General features: G+C 39.9%; 1 protein-coding gene across 6 annotated transcripts in view; it reads right to left on the bottom strand.

The window, feature by feature from the left end:
- KAT6B (lysine acetyltransferase 6B) overlaps nucleotides 1-24,663 on the bottom strand; it is a 118,265-nt gene that overhangs the window by 16,313 nt on the left and 77,289 nt on the right. For all 6 annotated transcript variants that reach the window (XM_037400007.1, XM_037400006.1, XM_037400010.1 and 3 more), the window contains exons 9-12: nucleotides 24,237-24,352; nucleotides 22,048-22,189; nucleotides 18,769-18,930; nucleotides 16,128-16,221 (exon numbers count right to left, since the gene is read on the bottom strand). In XM_037400007.1, the coding sequence (XP_037255904.1) occupies nucleotides 16,128-16,221; nucleotides 18,769-18,930; nucleotides 22,048-22,189; nucleotides 24,237-24,352 (514 nt within the window). The remainder of the gene's footprint in view (nucleotides 1-16,127; nucleotides 16,222-18,768; nucleotides 18,931-22,047; nucleotides 22,190-24,236; nucleotides 24,353-24,663) is intronic.

The following is a 24,663-nucleotide window of genomic DNA, read 5'->3' as shown; positions in this document are numbered from 1 at the left end:
GTGAGGTGCTTGGTTGCTGGCCAGGGTTAAACCACGAGAGTTTTTGGCACCCAATGTGGGGCTTGAAGGGTTCGAGGTAACAACAGATTTGATTGGAACATGCTAGGTAACATTTATGGCTGTTATTGCTGTTTAGCTATGAAGAGAAAGGTTTCTGTGCTTACCATGGGGCTTGCTTGCCTTACTGTATATTCGTCTAGTGCTTGTTAGTGGCTGCCTCTTGCCTTTGCTGCTCGCTGTACTGCTTATCATCTTACTGTGCTGTGCCCGGGAACATTCTGATAACAGCCATGGCGATGCGGCGGGGCTGGCAGGTGGCCAGCGCACGGCTGCTGTTCCTGTGCTGCTGTACTGGACAGGCTGGAACTCCAGTGTGAACTCGAGTCAAAGGGACTGTGACCTGTGGATGAGTCCACATAGGAGCAGAACACCCCAAAGCCCCTGTGGCCATGAATAAGCTCATGCCCAAGCAGGTGTATATTGGAGCGTCTGTGGTCACGGGTGTCTGTGCTGCAGCAGGTATGCCTCTGAAGGGATTGTGGCCCAAGGACAAGTCTACGCTGCAGCAGGTACACCTCGAAGCATCTCTGGCTGCGCATGAGGCCGTGCTGGAGCACCTCGAAGTGTATGGCCATGGATAAGCCCGTGACAGATCAGGTACGGCCCTGAAGGGATTGTGGCCAGGGATAAGGCCGTGCTGGAGCTCATTTACCTCTGAAGGGACAGTGGCTGTGGATAAGGCCATGCTGGACCAGGGCTATGGTCATGGCCCATGGATAAGGCCATGTTGGAACAGGTGCACCTCGAAGTGACTGTGGCTGTCACAGCAAAACAAAAAAGCAAACTTAAAACGGTTCCAAACTTGTTCAAGCCTTGCCTGCACAGAAAGCCCATTTTAAAAACAGGTTTCAACTCACAAACAGGAATGACATCGCTTATAACAACTGTCAGGTTGTCAGTTCTCACAGAGTCATGAAACAGCTACTGAGCTGCTACAACATACAGCATGTCATAATAAGGTAAACTGTCACCAGCTTCAGTTCGCCTACGAGACATGTCATCTGTATGTACTGGCATTCAGCAGCTCAGTTGTAAATGGCTTAACCGCCTGTGAATCAAGGAGAAGACAGAAAACAAAGACAGAAGCACTGTTGCCATTCTAAGGGACACGCTTGGTCTCTAGCCATGTACTAAGGCCACTGCAATCAAATTAATTTGCCAAAATTGCCGTCAACGCACAACTAAACTCTGTTTTATCTTTCTGGACCTGTTCAGCTACACTAACAACAGAAACACATCACCAATCCAATAAATAGGCTTGAAGAAAGCTGCCAGCGTTGCATACCACATCATCAAGTCCAGGTCAAAATGCACCTATGCAACACAGTTCTTAAAATGACAGCCTGCTGACAGCATTTCACTTCCAAACTTCCTGAAGTTTACTTTCAAATAAGTTCTCCTACCACGAGCCAATCTAATGCTAACAGCGTAAGTTTCAGAAGACAGCATATGTAGTAGTATTTGTAGACAAAAGTTATACAGATCCAGAACCATCTCGGTGTTTGTTACATGAACTTATACAAAGCCAAATGCTCTATCATCTTTCTCATATCACGATGATACAAATCCATTTATTTCACCCATTGTTGTGGTTGTCCACTCTCCCTTGTCCTTTTTGAAGATGCACGTAACATTTGCCACCTTTCAGTTTGAGGATGCTCCCCAATTGCCATTACTTCTCAAAGATGATAATGAGAGCTCTCGCAACCATGTCAGCCAGTTCCCTTGTGTGAATCTCACCTGGTCCTATGAGTCTGTGCATGTCCGTTTTACTTAAGTACTCTGTAACTTGATCTTCCTCTACCATGGATGGCATCTCTCTCTGCTCCTTAATTTCTGCCACACCTGAGAACAGGCCCTGTCAGTGAAAGCCAAGGCAAAGAAAGTACTGAGTACCTCAGATCCCTTCCGAGATCCCGACCGCGCCCCCATGCTGTCACACGATGCCTACTCCATTCAGCAGCAGGGCGATGTTCTGCTTACTCTTCCTATGGCTGTCCACATACTTGTAAGAGCTCTCCTCTTACTCTCCACATCCCTCACTTTCAACTCCAACCAAACTTTGGCTTAATTCCATTCCTGCACATGCGGGCAATACCAGTGCCTTTGGCAGACTTTGTTTTTGCTCAGATCAGGAGGTTCTCCTAGCAGCCTTACTGTCGTGCCGGCTATCTTCATTAACATTAGAACGAGTCTCTTCCACAGTTTTGAGGAAACTGTCTCTGGAGAACGACATGTACCACGCTGTTCTGCCCTTCACAGCAGCCCCTAACAGGACACCACTTACTAGTTCTCTAAACAAGGTAAAATTCTGGGCTTTAGTCTGCTAGTTGCCCTCCTCACTTCCCTCAGGATCTGAAACCCTACTATCTCATACATGCTACAGCCTGGGCTGCCACAGCCTGGGCTGCCACTGACTGTTACCTGCCCGACCGATTCCTCTTTAGTTTCAAGAAGCAGATCCAGCAGAGCATTTGCCCTAGCTAGTCATTCCAAAATCTGTGTCAAAATATTGTCCCAAACACTCTGCAGCAATCCGCTGGATTATTGCTTTTACCCTGCTATGCTTCACCCTCCCAGCACGGTGTTTCCAAGTAGTTCTTGAGAACAAGGGCCTTCCACTAGCTGATGTCATCCACCTGTTTGGAAGGTTCATCCTCTTCCCTTTTTGATCAGGTTGTCTATAACAAATGCCCACCACAGTACTCAGGATTGCTGATGTGTCCTCTGATTCCGAGGCATACGGATGTGACAGGCCTATCACCCTTCCCGTAGCAGAGCTCCATGCTTCCAAGTCATTCCCTTGTACAGAGCACAACCTCCACTCCTTGGCTTCCCTGCCCTGTCCTTCCTGAAGAGACTATTATCCATCTACTGCAGCAGCCCAGCCTTCTGAGCTACCCCACTGCATCTCTGTAACCCCAACGAGATGACAGCTCTATGACAGAGCACAGTCTTCTAATTCCTCCTCTCTCTTCAGGACTTGAGCAACTGGAATAGTGGGATCTCAAATGCAGTGCGAGAGGGCCCCCCCTTCCTTGTCCACCCCAATCATATGGTCTCTTGCAAAACCCACTCTCCAAGAAGCTCAAGACCTGGATGGCTGCTTAGTCCCCTAGAAGTTCTGTCCAAGTTAGTTTCTGATGTGCCAGTGCAGCCATTCCAGCTGGTGCCTGTGACACATCACCATCATGGTTGTATCAACTCCAAACAGCTCTCCGGACCTTCAGTTCTGGGCCAACTGTTCCATTCAACTGCCAGGTTTGCATGTCTTGGTCACTGGTGCCATCCATGGGTTTGCTAAATCGGAAGCTGGACATAAGTCTATGCCTCACTTCAAGACTTCCTACTTGACAAGCAACTTCACCTGCTGTCTTTCAGCTTCCAAATATAGTTCAGTCACCTTCCGACATAAGGATCCATCTACATGCTCCCTCCCATGCTGTGCTCCGAAATATTCACGCTGAATTAGGAACCAAGTTAGTTGTACACAAACTTATTTCTCATTAACCACTATCACACGGTTCTAAAAAAATGCAGTTCCATTTCCTACCATTTAGTATGAATAATGCTCAGTACAAGAAGCTAACATAAATATTCTATCATATCTTACAGTTTACTGAGTTTACAGCAAAAGTCACTGCATTTGTTATGTTTTTTCTACTGTTACAAAAAAGTGGGAAAAAGTATTTTAAACAAGTATGGGTCTCCATTAACTGTTAAGATAGACAATTTTAAGAAGCCTCACCAAGAAGCAAATGTATTCTCTTACTATTTAGGATTCATCTTGGAGAGCACTTCTATGATCTTCTGTCCAGACAAAGGCTGGGGAACATTCAACACTTTTGTGTTTTCTGCATTAACATTGTAGATGTGTTTCTGCCCATTTTAAATACTGTTTTCCTATCAGGCAGTACTATATCCAGTATGAATATGCCCACTAAAGTATAAAAACTTGCAGCTGTTTAAATAACATGACAAACTCAGAGGTATTCCAACCAATCACTTGGGCCAGAACAATTACATAATAAACAGGAACATCTGGACCTCAAATGCACGGTGCATCTCAGCACCAGCTCTACAGATTAACTGCACTGCAAATCAGAGCAACAACACATGCCTTTAAGCATTTGGATCCCATCGGTTATTCAGCTCATCACGTTACGCACTTAAGCAATCAGCAATGAAGTCCCCTGCTCTGGTCTTACCTGCCAGTGAAGTCAGATCAAACGCATCACGACCAACCAGAGCTGCTGGAGGACAGCAGAGGGAGAGGAACAGTGTACTGATGTCATGAAAATGGGAGTCAAATAGGAGTAGGTTGCTTAGATCATAACAACAGGTTTTAGTCTACTGATCTTTCCCCAATTTTAGACTGAAAGAAGCCTTCGCAGCAGAAGTCCATTTAGAAACATACACGCTACACCAGTAAAATGAAAAAATAACACTGTGTTAGCATTCTGGACTTCAGTCTCATTTGCAAGGACAATAGCTTTCCCTCATGCATTGTATAGCTTCAGCCTGTCAGCCTCAGGTCCACAGTTACGCCTGCACAGCACAATCACACATATAAACGTTTACATACACTTCCACACGTAGCAAAAGCATCCCAACACCACCGAAGTAACTCTCACACAGGAGACAGAATCAAGTTACTTATGAAAGCTTTCCAGATACTCCTATAAAAGATGCCAATGCACTGCTGAAAACCCGGAGCAGACAAGAGAGCCATAACAAAAATCAGACTACTGCCAGAAGTTGGAAACAGCTTGAGATCTACTCCTCAGAGGCCCCTAGTCATAAAATGGAGCCTTTCTGAAAGTCGTAAGCAGACTGCCCTTATGTAATCAGCACTGTTCAACTCCTATTTATATTTTGTTAATATCTGTGTCAGAAGAAAATGGATTCATGAGAATCTATCCAGAACAAAAGAAGCAACCAGTGAACTATTTGCCCTTGCACGTTTCGAGTCCTTTTCGGTCTCCTTAAAGGCCAGCCCCCACAAATGAATTACCAGACTCAGACAGATGGAATCAAACACTTCTCCATTAAACATTGTTTTGCTTGAAACATAACCAAGTAAAATACGTCCCTTAATATGGAAAGGAAGAACTCCTAAGTTTTCATGCAACGTTCTGTATCAAACCAGAGATCTGAAAGAACAGCAAGTGCTAGTAACTGTTCTTATAATACACCAGTATCTAAAGTGAAGAGATTTCCTCAAACCAACATTTTGAGTTACCCTAAGGGACTTCATTTTGTCTTATAAAACATCAAATACTTTGTTTTGAAATTATATGAACAAGATTTGAAGACACACGTTCAAAAGGGTAGTCAGAAAAATCCATACAGCTGAGTACTCAGACAGGACAGCTCAATGCAGTTCGGTCAGCTCAGCATTCCAAGTTCAGAGGTATGACCACGAGTGGAAGGCAAAAATAGGTAAGGTGAAAGCGTGAGCTTATTAAGACCTAAGACTCCTAAAACGATAATTCATGTTACCGTTTTTTCCATAACTATTCTGCGTGCCTCTGAACTGTTCTTATCTATGTCAATGGAAGGAAGGTCAAAGATAGAGGACCCTGAACAGGTGTTAGTACCCTCTTTGAAAGCACTTTTCAGGCAGCTTCAAAGGACCCCAATGCCAAGATCCACACAAACACTACAAAAAAAAGACAGACTAGCTGTAACTTGAGATGCTTAGATCAGTGAACAACCTGCTACATTCTCTTTTCTTCTTTGTCTGGTTAAAGAAAAGCTTTCTTCGTGATGAACAGAGTAAGCCAAAGATTCTCTCATTATTGTTACAAGAAATAATGCCAGCTCTCATTCCTCTCCACATCCTCAAGTAAACTCAACACAGGGGGGCCAAAACCTTTAGTGCCTTTATGGAAGGCTTCACAGAAGAGGTTACGGCTAAACAAATGCCCTTCATGAAGGGAAGGAAAGGTAAAGATGACTGCATTACAGTCAGACCAACAAAAGGCACCCTTTGAGTGAATTAATTGGCTAACACTTATTTTACCTGTGCCAGTTGCCAGTAAACCCCTTGAGTGGAGGTTCTGTGTACAAAGTGGACTACTTATAAGCCAAGTGAAAGCATAAGCAAGAGAAAAGAAACTGAAGTACCCTTAAAAGCAAGACGTGCACACACAGAGGGCATCAGTCCTGACTACCAGCTGGATGAATAAATTTGTCAGTAGGTTAAGTAGTTCAAAAGTTCATTAACAAGGTTGGTTTGTTCTCCGTTTTATAAGCAATGTTTTAAGTTATGACTTCACTTACATATTTTAATTATTAAACAAAGGATACTGAACAGTAAATTGTTTATACAACTAAGAGTTGAATGAATTTCCTTTACTAATTGCCATTACCTTCTGGTGCTTAATGTTGACAGCACATGAATACCATTGTTAGAAATATATCAAAAATACTCATTAGAAAATACTACCTGTTTGCCTCCTTATAAACCCTATGTTCTCTAACAAGCCTCAACTTCCTCCGCTGTCAAGACTTCAATTGACAAGAGAGGAAGATGGACCTGCGAGGCTACACCTGACGTAACAAGTAAACTGAATACAGCCAGAACCTTTACAGAGCACTGAGGCCAACCAGCACAGACAGATGGCATCCACACCACCAAGCCCCCTCTCAGCTAGAGTGTTAACCTGGCTGTTAACGTAATTCTCCAAGATTCATGGCTCAGGCAGATTGTTACCACACTTGGAAAGCGAGAGATGCCCTGGACCAAAACTGCATCAGGGATGCTTTTAACAGTTTTACAGTAGACAACCAGAGCCCAAGTGCTTTTCCTATCGTTGTTTTGTTCATACCTACAAGGGATAGGCCAGTAGTACTAAAGAACACGAACAAAAGGTAAGTGGGGAGTCAGTACTGAGAAGTCAAAAGCCCCACCTAGGAAATAATTGAAAATACTGTATTTGTTCAGGTAAGTAGTCACAACACACATACTCTGTTGCATCAACTGAAGATGCAAACTGTGTTTGTCTTGAGCGAGCAGCAAAATGTCATTGCAGCTCATATGCTCTATTAAGGCATGCTGTAGAACAAGGAATTAACCAAGTGCTATTTAGAAGAAAGAATCAACAGGATGAAGGAGATTATTAGGGAATCTCACGGTGATACCTGGTGAGCCAGCAGATACAGAAACAGAGTGATGAAAAAGCATGCATTATCTACCAAACACTGAACACAAAAAACCACCTATTACAGCACTCTTTAAAAAGCTAAGGCCAAGACATGGCAATCTGCTAAATACCTACTGTTAACTCAAAAGAGCAGGAAAAAAAAAAAAAATCTTTACAAGAAGGTAGAAATGCCTGATAAAAATGATGGCACTGGAAAAGACAGACACCTCTTAAGAAAGCCACAAGGTCACTTCATTGAGGTGAGGCATCCCACTGTGCCTCAACAACAGGGTGACAGGCTACAAAATACCCACTTTGGCCACTGACTTGCTGCAACAGAACTACGCTCTGCAGCCAGAAGTAGAAAATCCTGATTGTTAAAGATGCATGACTTAATTAAAATCTGTTTTCAGCCACCAGTCTTCAGCAGATGGCTTCTCCTGTTCACTAATGCCCTGTAAAGACAGCTTTGTCCAACAAACATTTGTTTTCATTGTTACCATCCCTGGCCTTGCCTTTTAGCTATTTTCAATGCTATCTGAAATAAGATGCTCTTCAGTTAAAACAGTCTTAGCTTCTGTATCTGAAGTGACATGCCTGCTTTCTTTTGCGGTTCTGATAAATGCACAGTGTCTTGCAGCTATATAAAAGTGATGCCAAGAAATCCCAAGAGGCTGATTTTCTTGGAATAATCTTAAGTCAACAAAGCTTGATTCAAAATCCATCTTTATTCCCCCCTCATCTAAATCTCAGCTTGACAGAATGCTCCTTACTACTTATTTAGGAGAGGCCAAACTCATGCCTTCAGGTCAGCAACATAATCAATCATCAAGAAAAGACCATAAAATAAGCAGCAGCATTTAGGCTCCCTCACAAATTCACAGCTCCCACAGACACACGCTTCCAACTCCCTCTTAAAGGAAAAAAAGAGAAAAAAGGCAGGTAATTCAACCCTTCATCTGGACACAATACATCCGTGAAAACACCAACAAAACTGACCAGAAGACTGACACAGTGTTCTGTACTGGGGTACACAGGTCAGTCAGTAGTTTAAAAAAAAAAAAAAAACCAACAACAAAAAACCAAAACAACCAAACAAAAACCCCCAACCAACCAGAATGATTCAGTATGGACCACCACAGATAATAAACGACACAGGCTTATTTTATAGAGATCCTTAGATTTGTGGTGTTGACTTCACAAGTGCAGTCTGAGAATACATTTTTCCAATAAAGCCTATTAAAAAAAAATCCTATTCCTTTACACCCTCAGCCTCTCATTTTCACCCTGCTTGCCACACCCTCAGCAGTAGCAAAATCATTCTTTCAGGACTCTAATGTGAAAAAGGGAATGCTAAAATGCTTTTGGTTAAGATAAATTTTATCTTAAAAAAACAAATGGTACCACTTCACCTCCATCTCAATTCTGTTCACAGAGCATAGCATGAATGTAAACATGTTGGGTTTTTTTTAAAGTGTGTTTATTCCTAGATTGTAGTTCTGCTATATTTCAGTATTTGTAACAGCAAACTGTAAAATATCTTAACAACAGGCTTTGGAAGAGAACAGCATAAGGGCTGTTTACAGAAAGAGTTCACCATTCCACAGACACCCGAATTTTTTGAATGTTATTTCTATTTCATATCCATATTTGATTATAAGTACTTCTAATTTAAAAGAATTCCCTCTGATTTTCTTCAAGTAGGTCTTTGAAAACATTACTTTCAGACAAAGCATTATTTCCCACGACCAGATTAAGGGATTTAGACTATCAATTCTATATAAACACACACCAAAGCAGTAGATCCAACCACTTAGAGCCTGTTGCAGCTTGGGCCTAGCTCTGAACAGCAGGCAGGTACCAGAAGTGGTTCCCAGTAGTTCCATAAGCATACCACAAGCCACAACTTACATGCCATATAAGTGAACACACAGATATACTCCATTACAGCATCCACCCTTACCTTTTCTTTTTTTCCTAGTCTGCTTTGGTTTTCCAACGTTAAATTTATGAATTATTATAAAGAATGCAAGTTCCCTCAGTTCAAGGTTGTGTCTTCTTTCCAGCTGAATACAGATTTTTACATCAGTTCTCCTTGTTACTACAAGGCTACTTTACACAAGCTAAGGCTACGCAGCAAAGAAATTGTGTGAACTCATCATAATGAAGAGGAAACCGATACAATTTGCTACCTTTTCCAAGGCTCTTCCTTTCCTGATACACTAGTTCCCCAGAGCCACTGTGAAAACTTCAGGTGGCATTTTTTTCTCTATTCCACCACTTAATTCCATCACATTACTCGTATTTTTTTTTTTTAAAGTTACTTGTCTTCAAAACAGGGATGACATTTTCTCAAATGCTAGTATCATCTATCAGCCATAAATTACCTAAATGACAGGCCATGTGTTATTCATCACTAGTTTCAAGTTTTGTTCAGCCTGGTTTTGGGGGATAACTGCACAAACATGGTGGTTCACCAGAAGCCACTGCTTTACAGGTTTCCACAGAGGAGTAACCTAATTTGCTGTTAAACCAGAAAGCCTAGAAACACTGCAGCAGGAAAAGAGGTAAAAGTTATGAAATCAATCTTCTGGCACAGCAATGTTTCCAAGCCTTCCTAATACACCAAAGCACCACAAAGCCAGTGTGGAAGACTGATTTGGAAGAGCAACTTGCTGTACAAACTGCTACTTGCCATGGAAAGCCGAACCCTGACTCCTTCCGAAGACAATGCAAAAATCCAACACACAGTAATGGATACGAGTGAGAAAACTAGGCCCAAAATTGTGTAAAGGAGATGCTTTTTTTTCAATTAAAGAAAAAAACACACAACAAATCAACACTTTTTGTCTCTATCAGAAGATAGCGCTTTTAAAGTATTGGAGCCACGAACTGGTTTAAAGGAACTAGGTGATCCTAGAAGAGAAAATGCTTTTCGAATTGAGCATATTTAGAAATCAGCGGTTTTATTTTTGAACTGTATTCATGTTTTTCTTCAACCTTAGCAGAAGCCAAACCTCCTCCCTTTCACAGAAAAACTGATTTTACAGGCTAGACCAGGTCTTTACCAAATCTGTAGGGAGAACAAAGTTGCACTACGGACCAGAAGAAAATCTCGTACTCATGAGTCTCCTTAAACTTTGTCTGAAGACTATCCTAGGTTTCATGCAACGCAGTTCTCAGCTTGTTTCAAAACTCTCTCAAAACTACTGGTACTAGGAAATAAATGAAGTGCCCTCATTCCCATCAGCACAGGTTTGTGTCACCTGCCAATGCTTGTGGGTCAGCTTTTATGCCCCAAGTAATCCTGTGGACTTAATCCACAAGATTACCACTTCTGCATGACTGAGCCCTAAGCAATGAAGATCTTCCACATTTCCACAGAGATCTTCTGAAACAAGTACAAACTGGAAGAATTCAAGAAGGCACTTTGCAAATGTATCCCTCCTTTTTTGCCTATTCACTACCCCATCACCATCCCTTATTCTCAATGGAAGCCGCATACAAGATCGGGACATGATCTGGGTTTAACTAACACCTTTGAGGACATCTGTCCTTACCCCCCCACACCCACTTCCAGCCCAGAACTGACTCAGCTTTTGCACATAAAAGCCCTTAAACGATTGCAGATGGGCAAGTGATTGTAGGAATTTGCAGGGGAGAAGACTGGACTGGAACAACCAAGTTCAAAGAAACAAGCTGTAGTTCCAGATCTTCAATCAAGCTTTTCAAAGCTGTAAATGGCAAATGAATACTCCACCCCACCAAATTTTGTTCACAAGCCTTTGCTGAGCCATCTCCTACTGAGAAGCAATGTAGGCTAATGAATGTTGCCACTAACCTAACTGACTTTGAGCTAGAAAGTGGGTATCTCTCTCTGTTACTGATTTATAAATATTTGGTAATGGTGCTGACCCCCTTTATCAATTGCTCTGACGCTTACTCATGAAAAGTATTTAGGAGGAAAGATGTAACTCTTCATTAACAGTTTATTTTCCCTTTACTTGTACAGCCAACATTTTACTCCTCTCATCCCTTGGAAACTTGCCTTCCCTGGGGTTATACATCAGCTGTTGCACGAGTGCTGCCACTGCTGGTACTCTGCTGCTTCTGCAAATCAGGACTTGCAGATTTACTCACCCATTTGAACAGAGCAAGAAAAAAATACTTGACCAAGGAACAGGTATTAGATTTGGGGAAATGAGCTAACAAGGACATTCAACAAAGCCATTTTTCCTACAGCAGAACACAACTTCTCAAGTAAGACAAATTCTGTTTGTTTCTTCCACTCACAGACTTGAATTGACCTTCCCCATCATGGTCTCCTGACTAAAACAGTAAAAATTAAAATAAAATAAATAAATAAATAAAAAGGCTGAGCTACACATCCTGAAAGGAATCGGGGGTTAGTTCAAGCTAATGGGGCTGCACCGACTTTTGCAAAGACACAGACAAGTGAAACAAAAAAAACCCCAGACAATTAGGATCCAAGCATCATTAAAACACATTTCCTCTCTCAAGGAAGAATAATCATTTCACAATGACAGATAAACCAAATGAAAAGAAGGAATTCTGAAGGGCAGGAAGAAAGTGCTACAATCAATTGGACCAGGAAAACCCTCAAGATAGATAACAAAAGGCTATCAGGGGCTTTGCTCCTCTGCATTGAGCCCAGTTGTCACTGTGATGCAAATGAACCATCAACATACTAGCCAGCAGTTTGAAAGGTTTATCCTAATATTGTCACACGCAGTTTTTTTCCTCCAGCTGCTGCTAGGCCTCCAGCATGGCGTTTGCAATCCAGTAAGCAGAAGTATGGGACTGGGCTGAGATGAGCTTTGTGAGGAAGTGAGAATTCCAAGATGGCTTTACACTTACAAATATGAAATACTGCAGTATTACATTCCAGTAATACTGAACTCTCTATTAAATATGCCAAATAAAGAAATACTAATATGTTCTGGCATGGCAGCCTAATGACTAGAAATAAAGCATATGAAGATTTTAAGCTTTGTGAGAGCTCAAATCAAGAAAGTAAAGAAAAACTTATCTCTGATTTATTTCTGGATCAAAATAAGCTGGAGTCTACTTGTCCAAATCTTAATTTACGGCAAATACAAAAACCTGATGCACAAGTCGATTATTCTCCCTCAGGTACAACCCTGCAATCACAATCCAGTCAACCTCACATAATGCAAGAAGAACAAGGAAATGCAAACCAAACAAAGAGCCCCAACCCAAGAAGTTTGGCAAGAATTACCAGTCCTGTAAAAGACAGGAAAGTAAAAATATAACAAGGAAATTAAGACCCTTATTCATTTGCAGGAACTGCTTTTGTATATTCAGGTACACTCCAAGTAAAAATTAGGTTCTCTATATGAAAAATCAGATTGTAATAAAATAATATTTAACAAAGCATACTCAGTGTAAACAAAATGAAGACTTTCATATAAACTACTTTGTCTTCAGTATGACATGCTTCTAGAAAATAAAACAGGTTAAACTGATTTGATCTTGAAACAAATTAAGTGAAATGAAGGACTATCAAGTCTGCAATTTTACATATCAACAGTTTCACCATCTGATAAATATTTACAAGTAAACGTCTCGTCTTCTCATTTCTTAACAGCTCAACAAGTTTCTATCAAACTCTTAACTTCTCTACAAAAAAAAAATATATCTTTCAAGGCTTTAATAGACAGAATAGATACAGACACAAGTATTGTTTTTAAAAACAACATTTCTATTTAAATGACCAATGACATACAGAAAACTACATATAAAAAATCTGCTGAAGATGATCAGACTAAGAACTCCGGCATTTTTCAGCATGCTTTCTTCTCACAAAAGTTAAAGTACACTTCCTAAATATCTTTTTTCCACATGTGAAGTTATAGATTCCTGTAGAGACAGACCTTACACAAAGCTTTATGTTGGCGTCTACAGAATAAGTAGTAACAGCATTATCAGTTTCTATTTGAAATATAGAGAAGTTTAAATGTAGTTTGCAAAGAGTTAAATTGAAAAAAAATTCAATGGTCAGAAAACATACCTATTTTTCTTTTAGCAGAATAATTTATTTTCTCTTGCAAGTTATAGGGATGACCACATAGACTCATCTGTACAGGTTAAGTTGGTTCAATACAAAAGAATGCATCACAATATGAACAAACAAATGCATTTCACTTACCGAAAAAGCAGCATATTCTGTACCACAAACTACATTTTCATGAGACTGCTGACAAAGCAGAAGTTGTGTAGTGGCTTAAGGCTACGTTCTTTCCAGCCTTTCTAACTGTCAAATGTCTAGATACAGACAAAGTATCGTGAGCAGTCCGCTGCTTGCACACAGTTCTTGAGACCTTCCCTTTTGTGGTTTTTAACTATCATTTTCTGAAAATTACTTGCTCAGAAACATTTTTATTATTTCAGTCTAAACACTGTTCTAGTTACAGTTATAAAAAAGGCAAGTACCAGCGACCACTTCACAGAATTTAAGATAGAGCAGTTCAGATGTGTTACCTGCATAACAAAGACTTAACATTCAGAGCACGAAATTTATCATCCAATAACTTAATGAGAACATGACAGTCTAGATAGTTTAAAATATTTGTTGCCAGTAACACTATGATAAACTTGCTCTGTTCAAGTTTAGAATAGTAACTGGGGTTTTGTTGTATCCCATCTTCCCAGGCCAGTTATCAGGAGGAGACTGCAAGTGAACAAAATGGGTGAAGTACAAGAAGATGGTACTCAGTCAACTGCAAACCAGGAGGTAGAAATGCAAATAAAATTTGAAGGGGGGGAAAAAAGTAGGTAACTGATTTTGAAGGGGTTTTTTTTGTGCAAAGACAGATTTTGTGCTCACTAATCCAGATCAGGCTATGGCTGCCTCATTTAATGGCATTCAGCCTCCATCCTGCAAAAGGATATAAATACAAGCCACAAAAAGAGGCCTTGCAAGTTTTACCTTCTTTTCTACACCTAGGCAAAACCAGCCACAAGCAGTTCTCTCTCACTACCTTTCATTTAGTTTGCACTTCCTTCTCGCTACAGAGCCAGAATTTCTCAGTCATCTCTTGGGTCCTTATTCTGCTGGAAACTCAGACAGTCCCATACCAGTTAGTTAAGGGAACCTCTGTCCAGAAAACAAAGGGAAAGGTACGGAAGGGCTGACTGCACTCACAAAGCGGGCAGTCTGTTAGCTACAGTGAAACTAAAGCTGGTCTCCGGACCATGCCCAGCACGCATACAGCTGTGCCTGTATCTGCAAAGAGGAAAGACGAAGAGTAGCACCAGACAAGCTTCAAGCTAAGGATACCATTAGATCATGTTGCAAGTTATTGCAGAAATGCTAATGATTTGAACAATCCAATGTGCTTCTTTTCCCAGAACAGTAAGCGGGACAGAACACCCTACTGATTTTTTCCAGATTAAGTACCACATGGCACAGTGACAGAGCATAGTTCCAGAGACACAACATACTCATATGCAGACCTTCTGTGGAATCCACAGGTTTCACAGCCACATCATCAGTTCTGAAGACACAACTATCACAAACTCAACCAGAATAACGTTTGTTGAGAGTGCTTTTTTTGAAAGACATCGCAGAGTAACAAACAAAAAGCCCAGAAGTACTTACCAGCTGCGCTCAGTAAAACCTCCCCATCTCTTTTTGCAAGAAGAGATCCTAATCCTAGAACAGGTCCAATTTCAACCTAAGCAAGCTTAAAGTTCACTCCACAGTTCCACAATATGCAGTACTTCTCACTGCCTTTCCTATAAGCTTGCAGAAGGCACACAATGGAACAGCTGTTGCGTTCTGCTCCAGTGACAGCTACATTTCAATGGTGGATTAAGTGGTCCGCAACCATCATTACCTAACTCACAGGAGTATAGCAAGGTCTGTTTATGAAGCCAAGCAATGATGAGACATACTAAGTATCCTTATGAACTCTAGCATAGCCAAGGTGGGTAGAACACACTACAAGACACAGAATTTGCGAACTCCACAGTTACTAATTACTGCCTTTGTCCTGCCATTATACTACAATGCGTTATTATTTGCATTTTAATGTTCTTGCATACACCTTCAGGGCAGAAATCCTACTGTCTTAACTATCTCTATTGTCACGTGATTCTACAGCACTTTAAAAAAACCCATAGGTAATAGTGAAGCCTAACCACATAAACCAGAAACTAATTCCTTATCTCCCCTCTAAATTACAGTAGAAAGCTGGATTCAGTAGTACTGAGGACACTGATCTGAGAGTTCCTTTAGACATTTTTGTCTGGAGTTTCATTGCAGCTTAAAGATTTGGGGAATAACAAATCTATATTTAAACTAGTGTGCCTGAACTTTCTAACAGGTCAGACAACTCAGCAAAATAAAGCAGCAAGTACATATGCAGCCATGAGCACCTACGCTTTTCTCTGGTAACAATTTCCACAAAGAAAGTGATGAACTTCAAGACAAAAACCACGATACATTCCTTCTATGTGGCAATTCTTCAGCTAAAACAGTTTTTTAGCTAAAAGAAGATATAAGTTAGAATATTAGAATGTAGAGAATGCCTTGTACTAACACCTTCTTAGCTATAATCACAAATAATTGCCTCTTCTTATACTAATGAGCAAAGCAAAGTGGAAAGTAATTTAGACAATTCATTCAGGATAATAGCTTTGTGAGCTGGTATTACTGCTGAGAGATTCATTCTCAATTTCCTCGAGTACAATAACAGAGCAGCAGTAAGTTTTTCACTTCAAGGAGCTTTTCTATCCTACATAAATATAAACAGAAATTCCATTATCTATTGATAAAAACGACAAAGCAAGTTAAATAAAGTTTCATATGCTACAATTTCTTGTAACAGCCATCAGCTCCTTGGATCACAAGTGTAAATAAAACACTTCACTTACTGAAATCAATGAGAAACCTTCCAAATCCTTGCCTTTGGTACTGGGGCATGATCATTATGCAGGAGACATTGTACTTCTGCTGGCAAAGCTTTTCCTGTGGGAAGGAGAAACAGATCAAGTATGTCAAAGCACTGCTGAAGTGGGCAACTGCCTGCACCTGCCACTGTCCTTGTAAAATATCCCAATAAGGTGAACAGATGCATGGGGTCAATACCAAAGTCAAATAATTCCATGTTCATATTTAATTATAAGGAGGAATTATCAAACATAACAGTCAAGATTCTTCTAAATTAGTGAACTACTCAGCATCTTATTGTCCAAACAGCATAATGAAGTTCAAGTGCTGCAAAGGAGGACAGGAAGAAGAGGGAAATATTTTCATGCTTCACTGACAATTCTGTCAAGGATATGAAAGTGGAAAATAATATCCATACACACGGTGAAGTTGTATTTTCTGCAACTGCTACACTAAGCGCCTGCCAGTTCCCATCTTTGTCTTCTCTGTCAATGAATCTGGAGTCAGGCTGGAAGGGAGGAACCCCATACCCATAGAACTAAGCAGTTGCTACTTGAAGCATACTAACTTTTTCAAAGCTGAAGGCTTCTCACCTGGATTCAAATCAAGGCAGAACACTCAGAAGCCAGAGCTCTTTCAGACAGAATGCAGTCATATAACATACAGGCAATGAAGGCAAATATTACTGATTGTTTAAGACAACAGAAGGGAAAAACTAAATTAGGAAGCTGTTCTAACAATGTAAGGTTATAGGTTTCTTTCAGATTTATTGATGAAAGGAAGAGCCTTCGAGTCTTGTTACCTTTAACAGATTACACACACAGAAAAACAACCCCAAAATCAGCACAAGATAGTTTTGAGCAAGACCAAATAAATCAACCAAAAATATCCAGGTCAGCACAACTGACAAGAAGTTGTGGCAAGCACGTATATAGTTCAAGACACCTCCTATCACTTCAGCCTCCACACATAAGATGGCACTGACAGCATCACATGCCAGTATGTTAGTTTCCAAACATTTCTCCAGCTCTGAGAGAGAGCAGATACCAAAGCTGTTATTTCCCAAGGTCTCTTAGTTTCCACAGCACGGTGAAGTATTTTCTCTGTACAGGCTTCCCAAACTCTCAAGACTGCTGCTAACATGAAGTTCACATCCTGGCAACGTATTTGTAATCAAGGAAGAAAAGCCAGAGCATTTCTGCCAGCAAGAGCATACACCTTCAAAAAAACAACAACAAAACAACCAAACCAGGAAGGGGACAGGACAACACCTGCAACTGAGTAAATAATTTGAGATGAAGCTGAGGTTTTTTCTCCCAAAGTTTAGATAGCTAAAACATTTATGATCATCAAATCTGACAAACAGACTGGCCAGAAGCAACAGGGGTGAAGCGGGGGAAGCAAATGCATCCTTGCTGAAAGAAGGAACAAACAGCAAGAGACACACACCTTAACATGTGCAGTATCTTAAATACATCTAGAAAATACTTGCTTATATAAGAATGGATGCATTTGTATGCCACAAAAGCTTCTGACTGACATAAAAGACAAAGCAAATTGTACCTACACATGTCACTGTTACTTTAATCCCAGGAAGGCCCACATGTTAGAAGGAATTGGTCACACCCCCAAGAGATGCCTGCGTAATATGCAGGTACTCTGACAAGATTTTTAGACTTCAAGATAGTATCTTCATACGAATCACTTCTTAAAGAAAGAAGATCATATAGGTGATAGGAGGTGGTGATACTAGGGGCAAGTAGTACTGAATTTCTGACTAATTGTATCAATTCATCACATTTCTTACGGACAATATTTGGAATCTTTTCCTGTTGCAGGCACATCTAATACTCGAACATTATTTTTGGTCATCTTTGTCCACATCCGTATTATTTTTGTCTATAGCAGCCACCTATTGCTTCAAAAATCACAGCCAAACCCGAACCAATAAACATCCACCAAAAAACATAAAGGCAGCATCCACTATAAAGTTAGGCAATGCATTCTTACATGCTCTGCAATGAGTAACCAATTAGATCAGATCGTACACAAGAAATGAACACAGCTGGCCTTTTATGGCTAAATAGCCAGCCTGAACTCCTAGCAGTAAACCCATGAAAACACATCACCACTTCAAGTAGCTAGCACTTTTAGAAATTAGACTTGCTATATATACTATTGCAAAAATGATGGGGGGGGGGGGGGCGGCGCAAAGATTTAACTTTCAACTGAAACCACAAGACACTTACCTTTTCCCCAATTCTCCCCATCCCGCTGGCAGGGGGAGTGAGCAAGCAGCTGGAGAAGTTTAGTTGCTAGCTGGGGTTAAACCACAACACAAACAAACCAACCAAAAACTAAACCAAAAAACCCCAAACCAACAAAACTAAACCCCAGTGCTTGTTGCTGCAAGTGCATGAAATTTCTCAATTTGCATCACTCTTTGAGACAAGAAAGTATGAGTGTATCTGATCTGAGACAATGCACACTGTATTTGAGATTTACAGAGATGATTTCAAGCTCCAGAACTGTTTTTCTTTGCTGTTGGCACAGGTATTAAGGACAGCGGGAAGTTACAAATGATTTAAAAAAACCCAACAAAAACAAACACTTTTTTTTTTTTACCTTAGAGAAATATCCAACTAAATGGCAGCCTTTCTCATCATTTTTTGTAAGGACATAGAAGAGGAATGGTTCAACATCGTAATATAATGTTTTGTGGTCCAGAAAGAGCTTAGCTAACAAACACAGATTCTGACAATAAATTTTGCTCACATTTCCATCAACCTAGAAAGCAAGACAGATGCAGTTACTTCCAATGTCTCAAACATGTTAGGACAAAACAACTTATTGAATCAATGTTATCATAGAAGGAAAACATCATCAATATGGTGTTACATTAAAAAAACCAAACCCAAAACCAAACACCACATTAGGGTTCGGAAGAGAAATGCCCTAGCTTGTTAAATAAAAGTTCTCCAGTTTTAGTACCGATTACCGTGCATTTGTATGTACCCTCTGAGTATCCAGTTTTACCAAACAAAGTAACTTCACCTTTTAATTTTCAAGTTACACTTACCTCTTTCACTTCATTCCAGGAATGAAAATGAATATGACACAGACAACAATAATGTACTAGTTAAAACTACAATAAACTGTAGTTTGCTAGAAGGCAGTGGTGTACAACAATCAAAAAAACCCAACAAAAAAATCAAGTGTGCTATGCTGAATCCTTAAGGTGTAAGGCCAATGAATGAGTTGCCAATTACCTATCAATCACAGCAATGTTTTAGATAAATCAGACAAGATAAAATGTCTATGCCAGACTAAACGCTATCGAGTAAGAGAAGTGAATTTTCAGGCTAAGTACTACAATTAGTCTAGGTATGTTATATGAGTGTAAAGAGTCAAGCTGTGACTCAGACAGCTACAGAAAAGCCAGACAGATGCAGATTTCCTAGATCAATTAGTTACTCCATGAAAGGGAAGGCTCAGTCAAAGGCAACAGCATTTTTAAATAATCTTCTTAATGGAAAGGTTTGCTTGTGCTGACGTTCTTTGATAAAGTCACTAGCTGTATTTCATTCACACAGCCAGCCATATGGTACGCACGCTGTGCAGAGAAAGAAGCCATATTCTGTTCTAATTTGGTTTTAGTAAAAATCCTACTTACAAATCTGAGTAAAACCCAACCTTTGGGATATACTTAAGAGATTTCAAGGTGACTTCTGTAATATAGTTGAATTATCTGGATTAAAGAAAAAAACATTTAATGGACAGCTATTGCTTCTAAAGGTATCAGAATAAACTTGCATACAGCACTTGAGATCCCATCAAATACATTAAACTGTCATAAAACTCACTCCACAGTCCAGATGCTTTTTATTCCTTGTAACACCTATTAGTAAGCATGGAAATTAAATGCTAATATTAACCAAGCAGAAATCATCACTAAGTAAGCCATAACCCCCAAATTATGTAAGCTTTTTCAGTAAGAATGCTTGTATAGAAATGTAAAAAACTTAAATGCCAGGCAAACACAGCTTGTTCATCAGTTTTAGATATGACAAGAGGAGAAAAAAGGAAAACAAGAAAAAAAATAAAGAGGGTCTGCAAGTTCAAAAGCAAGTATCTGTCAAAAGCTCCTTGACTACAGCATAGTAGTAAACTATGTCGAAGTCTTCTCTCAAGTCTGTCAAAAGTCATGCTCTGGGCAGAGGTACATACATCTTAAATGCCAAACTCATTTCTATTTCTCTCAAAACAGAAAGCATGAAGGAAACCACAACCCCTTCATTCTGCCTAACAGAAAATGGGTGAACAAAATTCCTGAAATTATCTATCAGGAAGGATATCAACTGATGAGTAAGTTTCTCAACTGATGAGTAAGTTTCTCAGTTACCAGAGCAACAACTGACATTAACATTTGAAATAATAAATAAAATAAAAAAAACCCACACCACTTTATTTCAGAAGTTTTAACCTAAGTGCTTACTGGAGCACCTAAAACAGAGAAAGAGAATAAGAGCAGCAGAGAAAGAATCAGGACATTGCCTTCACATGCACTTTGTCTTCCATGTGTTTTTTGTCAATCCCCCACCTCCTCACTCCCTTTCCCAGAGCTTTACTCAAAAAAAAAAAAAAAAAAAAAGTTTTTATTCACTTGTTGGCAGTAGCTAATGAAAATAAACTAGAAAGCAGGATTTGCCTATTGAATGCTGCATAGTTCTTAACACCCACTAGTAGAGAAAACATAAGACATTTTGGACCGACCAGGACAATTTGTTTTCTTGAATAGGAAGAGAGTTAAGTCTGTTTACATCTTAAGCTTTTTGCTGGCAGATCTATGATCTTCATAAAAACTGCCCAAGTCAGGAAGGAAGCAATCTTGACGCAGATAGCTATTTTTTAATAGCACAAAACCAAAAACATGGGAACCAAATATTAAGATCTTGTTCTAATTTAAGGACTTCAAGACTGCATCTACCATTGTTTGAACAGATAATGGCAATGGCCAAGCACAATAGACACTTATACAATATGAAAACACATGTTCAGGTAGAAGCTATACCTGCAATTAAGAAGTTAACAATATACACATCTGAATTTTGCTGTTGAGTAACAGCCTCAAAAGAAATCCTGCAGTCTCTTCTGTTAATGCAGTTGGTAACAACTTGTGAGAAACAGGAACGTGGAGGTTAATGTATAGCTTTAGTCACTACAGCAATGCTATCTGAAACAGAATTCTATTGTCCAGGATGCCTTTAAAACATCAAACTTTAAAAGAAGTTGTCTCCCAAGAGAATAGTTTTGATTATAAAAGACGACGTATCCACAAGCTCAACTCCAGGCTTTATAAATGAGAAGCAGTGCATTCTGGCCGAAGTTGGGACTGAACCTCTGCCACTGAGCCAGCATGTTTCAGGGAAAGTTTTTCAAGCATCCAAAAGCAAGGTAAAAGCACTTAGTAGCTAAATTTGTATTTTTAGAACAATACAGAATAAACTGCTTTGCTTGGTTTTCTACATTGGAAGCATCTACAGATCAATTAGTATTGTCCCTACACCCAAGACACTCAAATGTAAATGGGTGCAAGACATACTTTTCCTGAGAAGGGAAAGGCAATCCAGTCAAAGGGCTTCCACTGCAATCCTCATTTAAGATACATGTTATGCAAGTATCTTAAGAGGCTGGCTAATGCATGAAGTACAAGTAAAGATAGTAAGAATCGTGAGACAATGTGGCAGGGTGGAACAGGACAGGGAAGATGGACTTGGTTTTGCAGTATAAGAACAATCTCCAAGGAAGTATTTAAGTATGTTAAAGTTTTCAATAGTTCTACAACTTGTCTGTAATATCTGCAAACTGGTTACTTTCAGAAATTTACATTTTTGATATACCTACCTCAAATACTGAAAGGTCATTTCTTCTGTAGATTTCATTGGCTGGGGGATGAAACCAGCCACATTTCTCTGAGTGCCTTAACAAAATGTTTTTACTTTTCATGTATTTAAGACAGAATTCACACAGGTAAAGCTTTGGTAATCTGTATGAAAATTAGAAAGATATTTTATACTAAAAATTTGTTAAATTCCATAAACGAAACAGTTGCCACAAAGTGAAAGGCCCTCCCCATTTAAACATAAGGTACCATAAGTAAATGCTGCTTCAGTTTAAACAAATAAGTATCACATTGGAGTGCATGACTAAACATAACACACGTCAGCCATTAGAAAAGGCAGGCACCATCAGAATTGATCAATCACAGTGAACCTAATTCAACAGACTCGGACTGTGGTCAGCTGTTTGTGGTCCAGCCTCCAGCAGACCCCAGTTACTTCCTGCTTCCCACATTCCCCCTAAGCTTTTGCTGTGGTTTCCAGTATGCTGGAGTCATACCTCAAATTTTACCTTTCTTCTTCCAGTGAAAAGAGGCACACAGCAGCATACAGGGAATCTCCTTCCCTTTAGTTTTCCTTACTTTGTATGTGGGGAAGGTTAGGAGACAATTTTTCTTTCCACTGTCTTCTGTGTATGTGGGTGGGACAACAAACTGCAGAAGGATCGTACCCTGTCACCTCCACCTCAACGATCACTTCACTTGACCACAGAAGCCCATCCTAACAGTTTCTGTTTAGGCAAATCATCTCCCTTCCACACATCTCCACAACAAAGACGGCTGTACTCATCTGGGGAGGATTCAGTTCAGACTACATACAAGTAACCCACATGCCCTGTGCAAGACAATGCTGACAGGTGTTCCATGTACCAGAAACCACTCTTTTCCAGTTAATTTTATGGCTATTTACCTTCATTTCTAAACTACTGAAGCAGTGGAAGACTGCTGCAGAAAGCAGTCAACCAAGTTTTACAGCAGAGGAGAATATTTATCTGCTCTGAAGCTACTGGCACATCCTGGGATCATGCTGGGATCACAGTCCTGGTTTACACTACTCCAGAATTTTAAGGAAGTTTATCAACAGCACAAAAAGTAGCTTGTTCCAAGATGTAATCCCACTACACTCAGAGCCAAGAACCACACTGCCTCATACAGATGCCATCCTGCTGTTGCCTCATACTAATAATTATCCATCACTACGCCTTTATCTGGCATTAATTTACTTGATGGAAAAGGAAACTTTTTAAAAATATGATCTAAATTGAGGGAATGAAAAAGAAACTGAAATAAAATATTAACACTTTAAAAGCAGTGGTACTAAGAGGAAACAGAAATGCTCTATACACTTTTGTTATCCCTTGATTTTTATACTACCAATTCACAACATATCCCTTATTCGCACTGCATAAAGATGACCGTATCTAGGAATGAGAGGGAAAGAGAGAAAATGCAGTTTACAATAACGCTGCGCAAAGGTATTTTGGAACAGACCACATAATTTGGTTGCTTCTTACTATAGTAGTAGAGCTTGATAAACATACAGTTCTCGAAAATCTCCACGTGGGCCAAGGATCCAATGAATGTGTAAAACATGTATTTTCAGTAAACGCAAAGATCAGCAGAGATCTGCTGAGCACACACACTAGTTTCATGCTCTCTGCCTGACTCCGAGGTGCACCCCAGCAAAGGTGGCCAGAAACAAGATGCTGTTGCCACATCTTGCTCACTTTGACTTTATTTATCTAGCATGTTCAAACTTCTCCCTGGTCCCTAGAAAAAGGAGGTTAATGAATTCTGGATGACAAACAAGATTAATTCTCTGAATGGCCAGAAGTTCGACATACCTGGTTGCAAAGGTTTAAAAAAACTAAACAAAACCCCTAACAAAAGAAAAAAAAACCAAAACAAACACAAAAACCAAAACCCCCCAAATAAACAAGGAGAAACAAAACCATGCCAACACACTGCAAGATTACGTTCATGTAGGACTAGGAAAAAATCAGTCTTTTTAATGCACCTTTGATTAGAATTAGGGAGAAGAAAAAAGACACACAAATCCTTGTTCTTACTTATAATTACAAAAGCATATTTACTTTTAAAAGTTTAAGTTATAAACAGTTACATGAATACGAAAATTAATTATCACATTAGAAAAAAAATCCCACAATGTACTGCAATCCTGACAACTCACTACCTTGCATATTCCTGTGGGTAAGGTGAAGAATACCAGGTCTGGATCTCGTATTTTCCAAACTCAATCACTGATGGGTATCGCCCACTTGTTTCACCAGTGTTTTTACACCCGATTTTCTGTCAGGTGCAATAAAAACAAAGTACTAGTTATAGAAAAAGTAAAAGGAAAGTTAGCTTTACATCATCAATTTCACCCGGTGAAGGTGTGAGAAACATGAAGTATTCAAAGCAGTTGCTTAAGTTTTCCAACCTGGACAGATGACAGTGTCTGTGAACAGTCAAACAGTTAAAATTTCCTTCAAGATACCAAGCAACTGAACATGAAGTTGAGTGAGCAATGCTTAAAAGTACGTGCATACATATAGGTGGTGCACGGCCCAGCCATGTAAGAGGCATAACCACCTCAGTTCCTTTTTTTCCCACGTCTC

Source organism: Falco rusticolus, chromosome 9 (assembly GCF_015220075.1).
Source record: "Falco rusticolus isolate bFalRus1 chromosome 9, bFalRus1.pri, whole genome shotgun sequence".
Lineage (NCBI taxonomy): Eukaryota > Metazoa > Chordata > Aves > Falconiformes > Falconidae > Falco > Falco rusticolus.
This window is presented reverse-complemented; position numbering and strand designations above follow the sequence as displayed.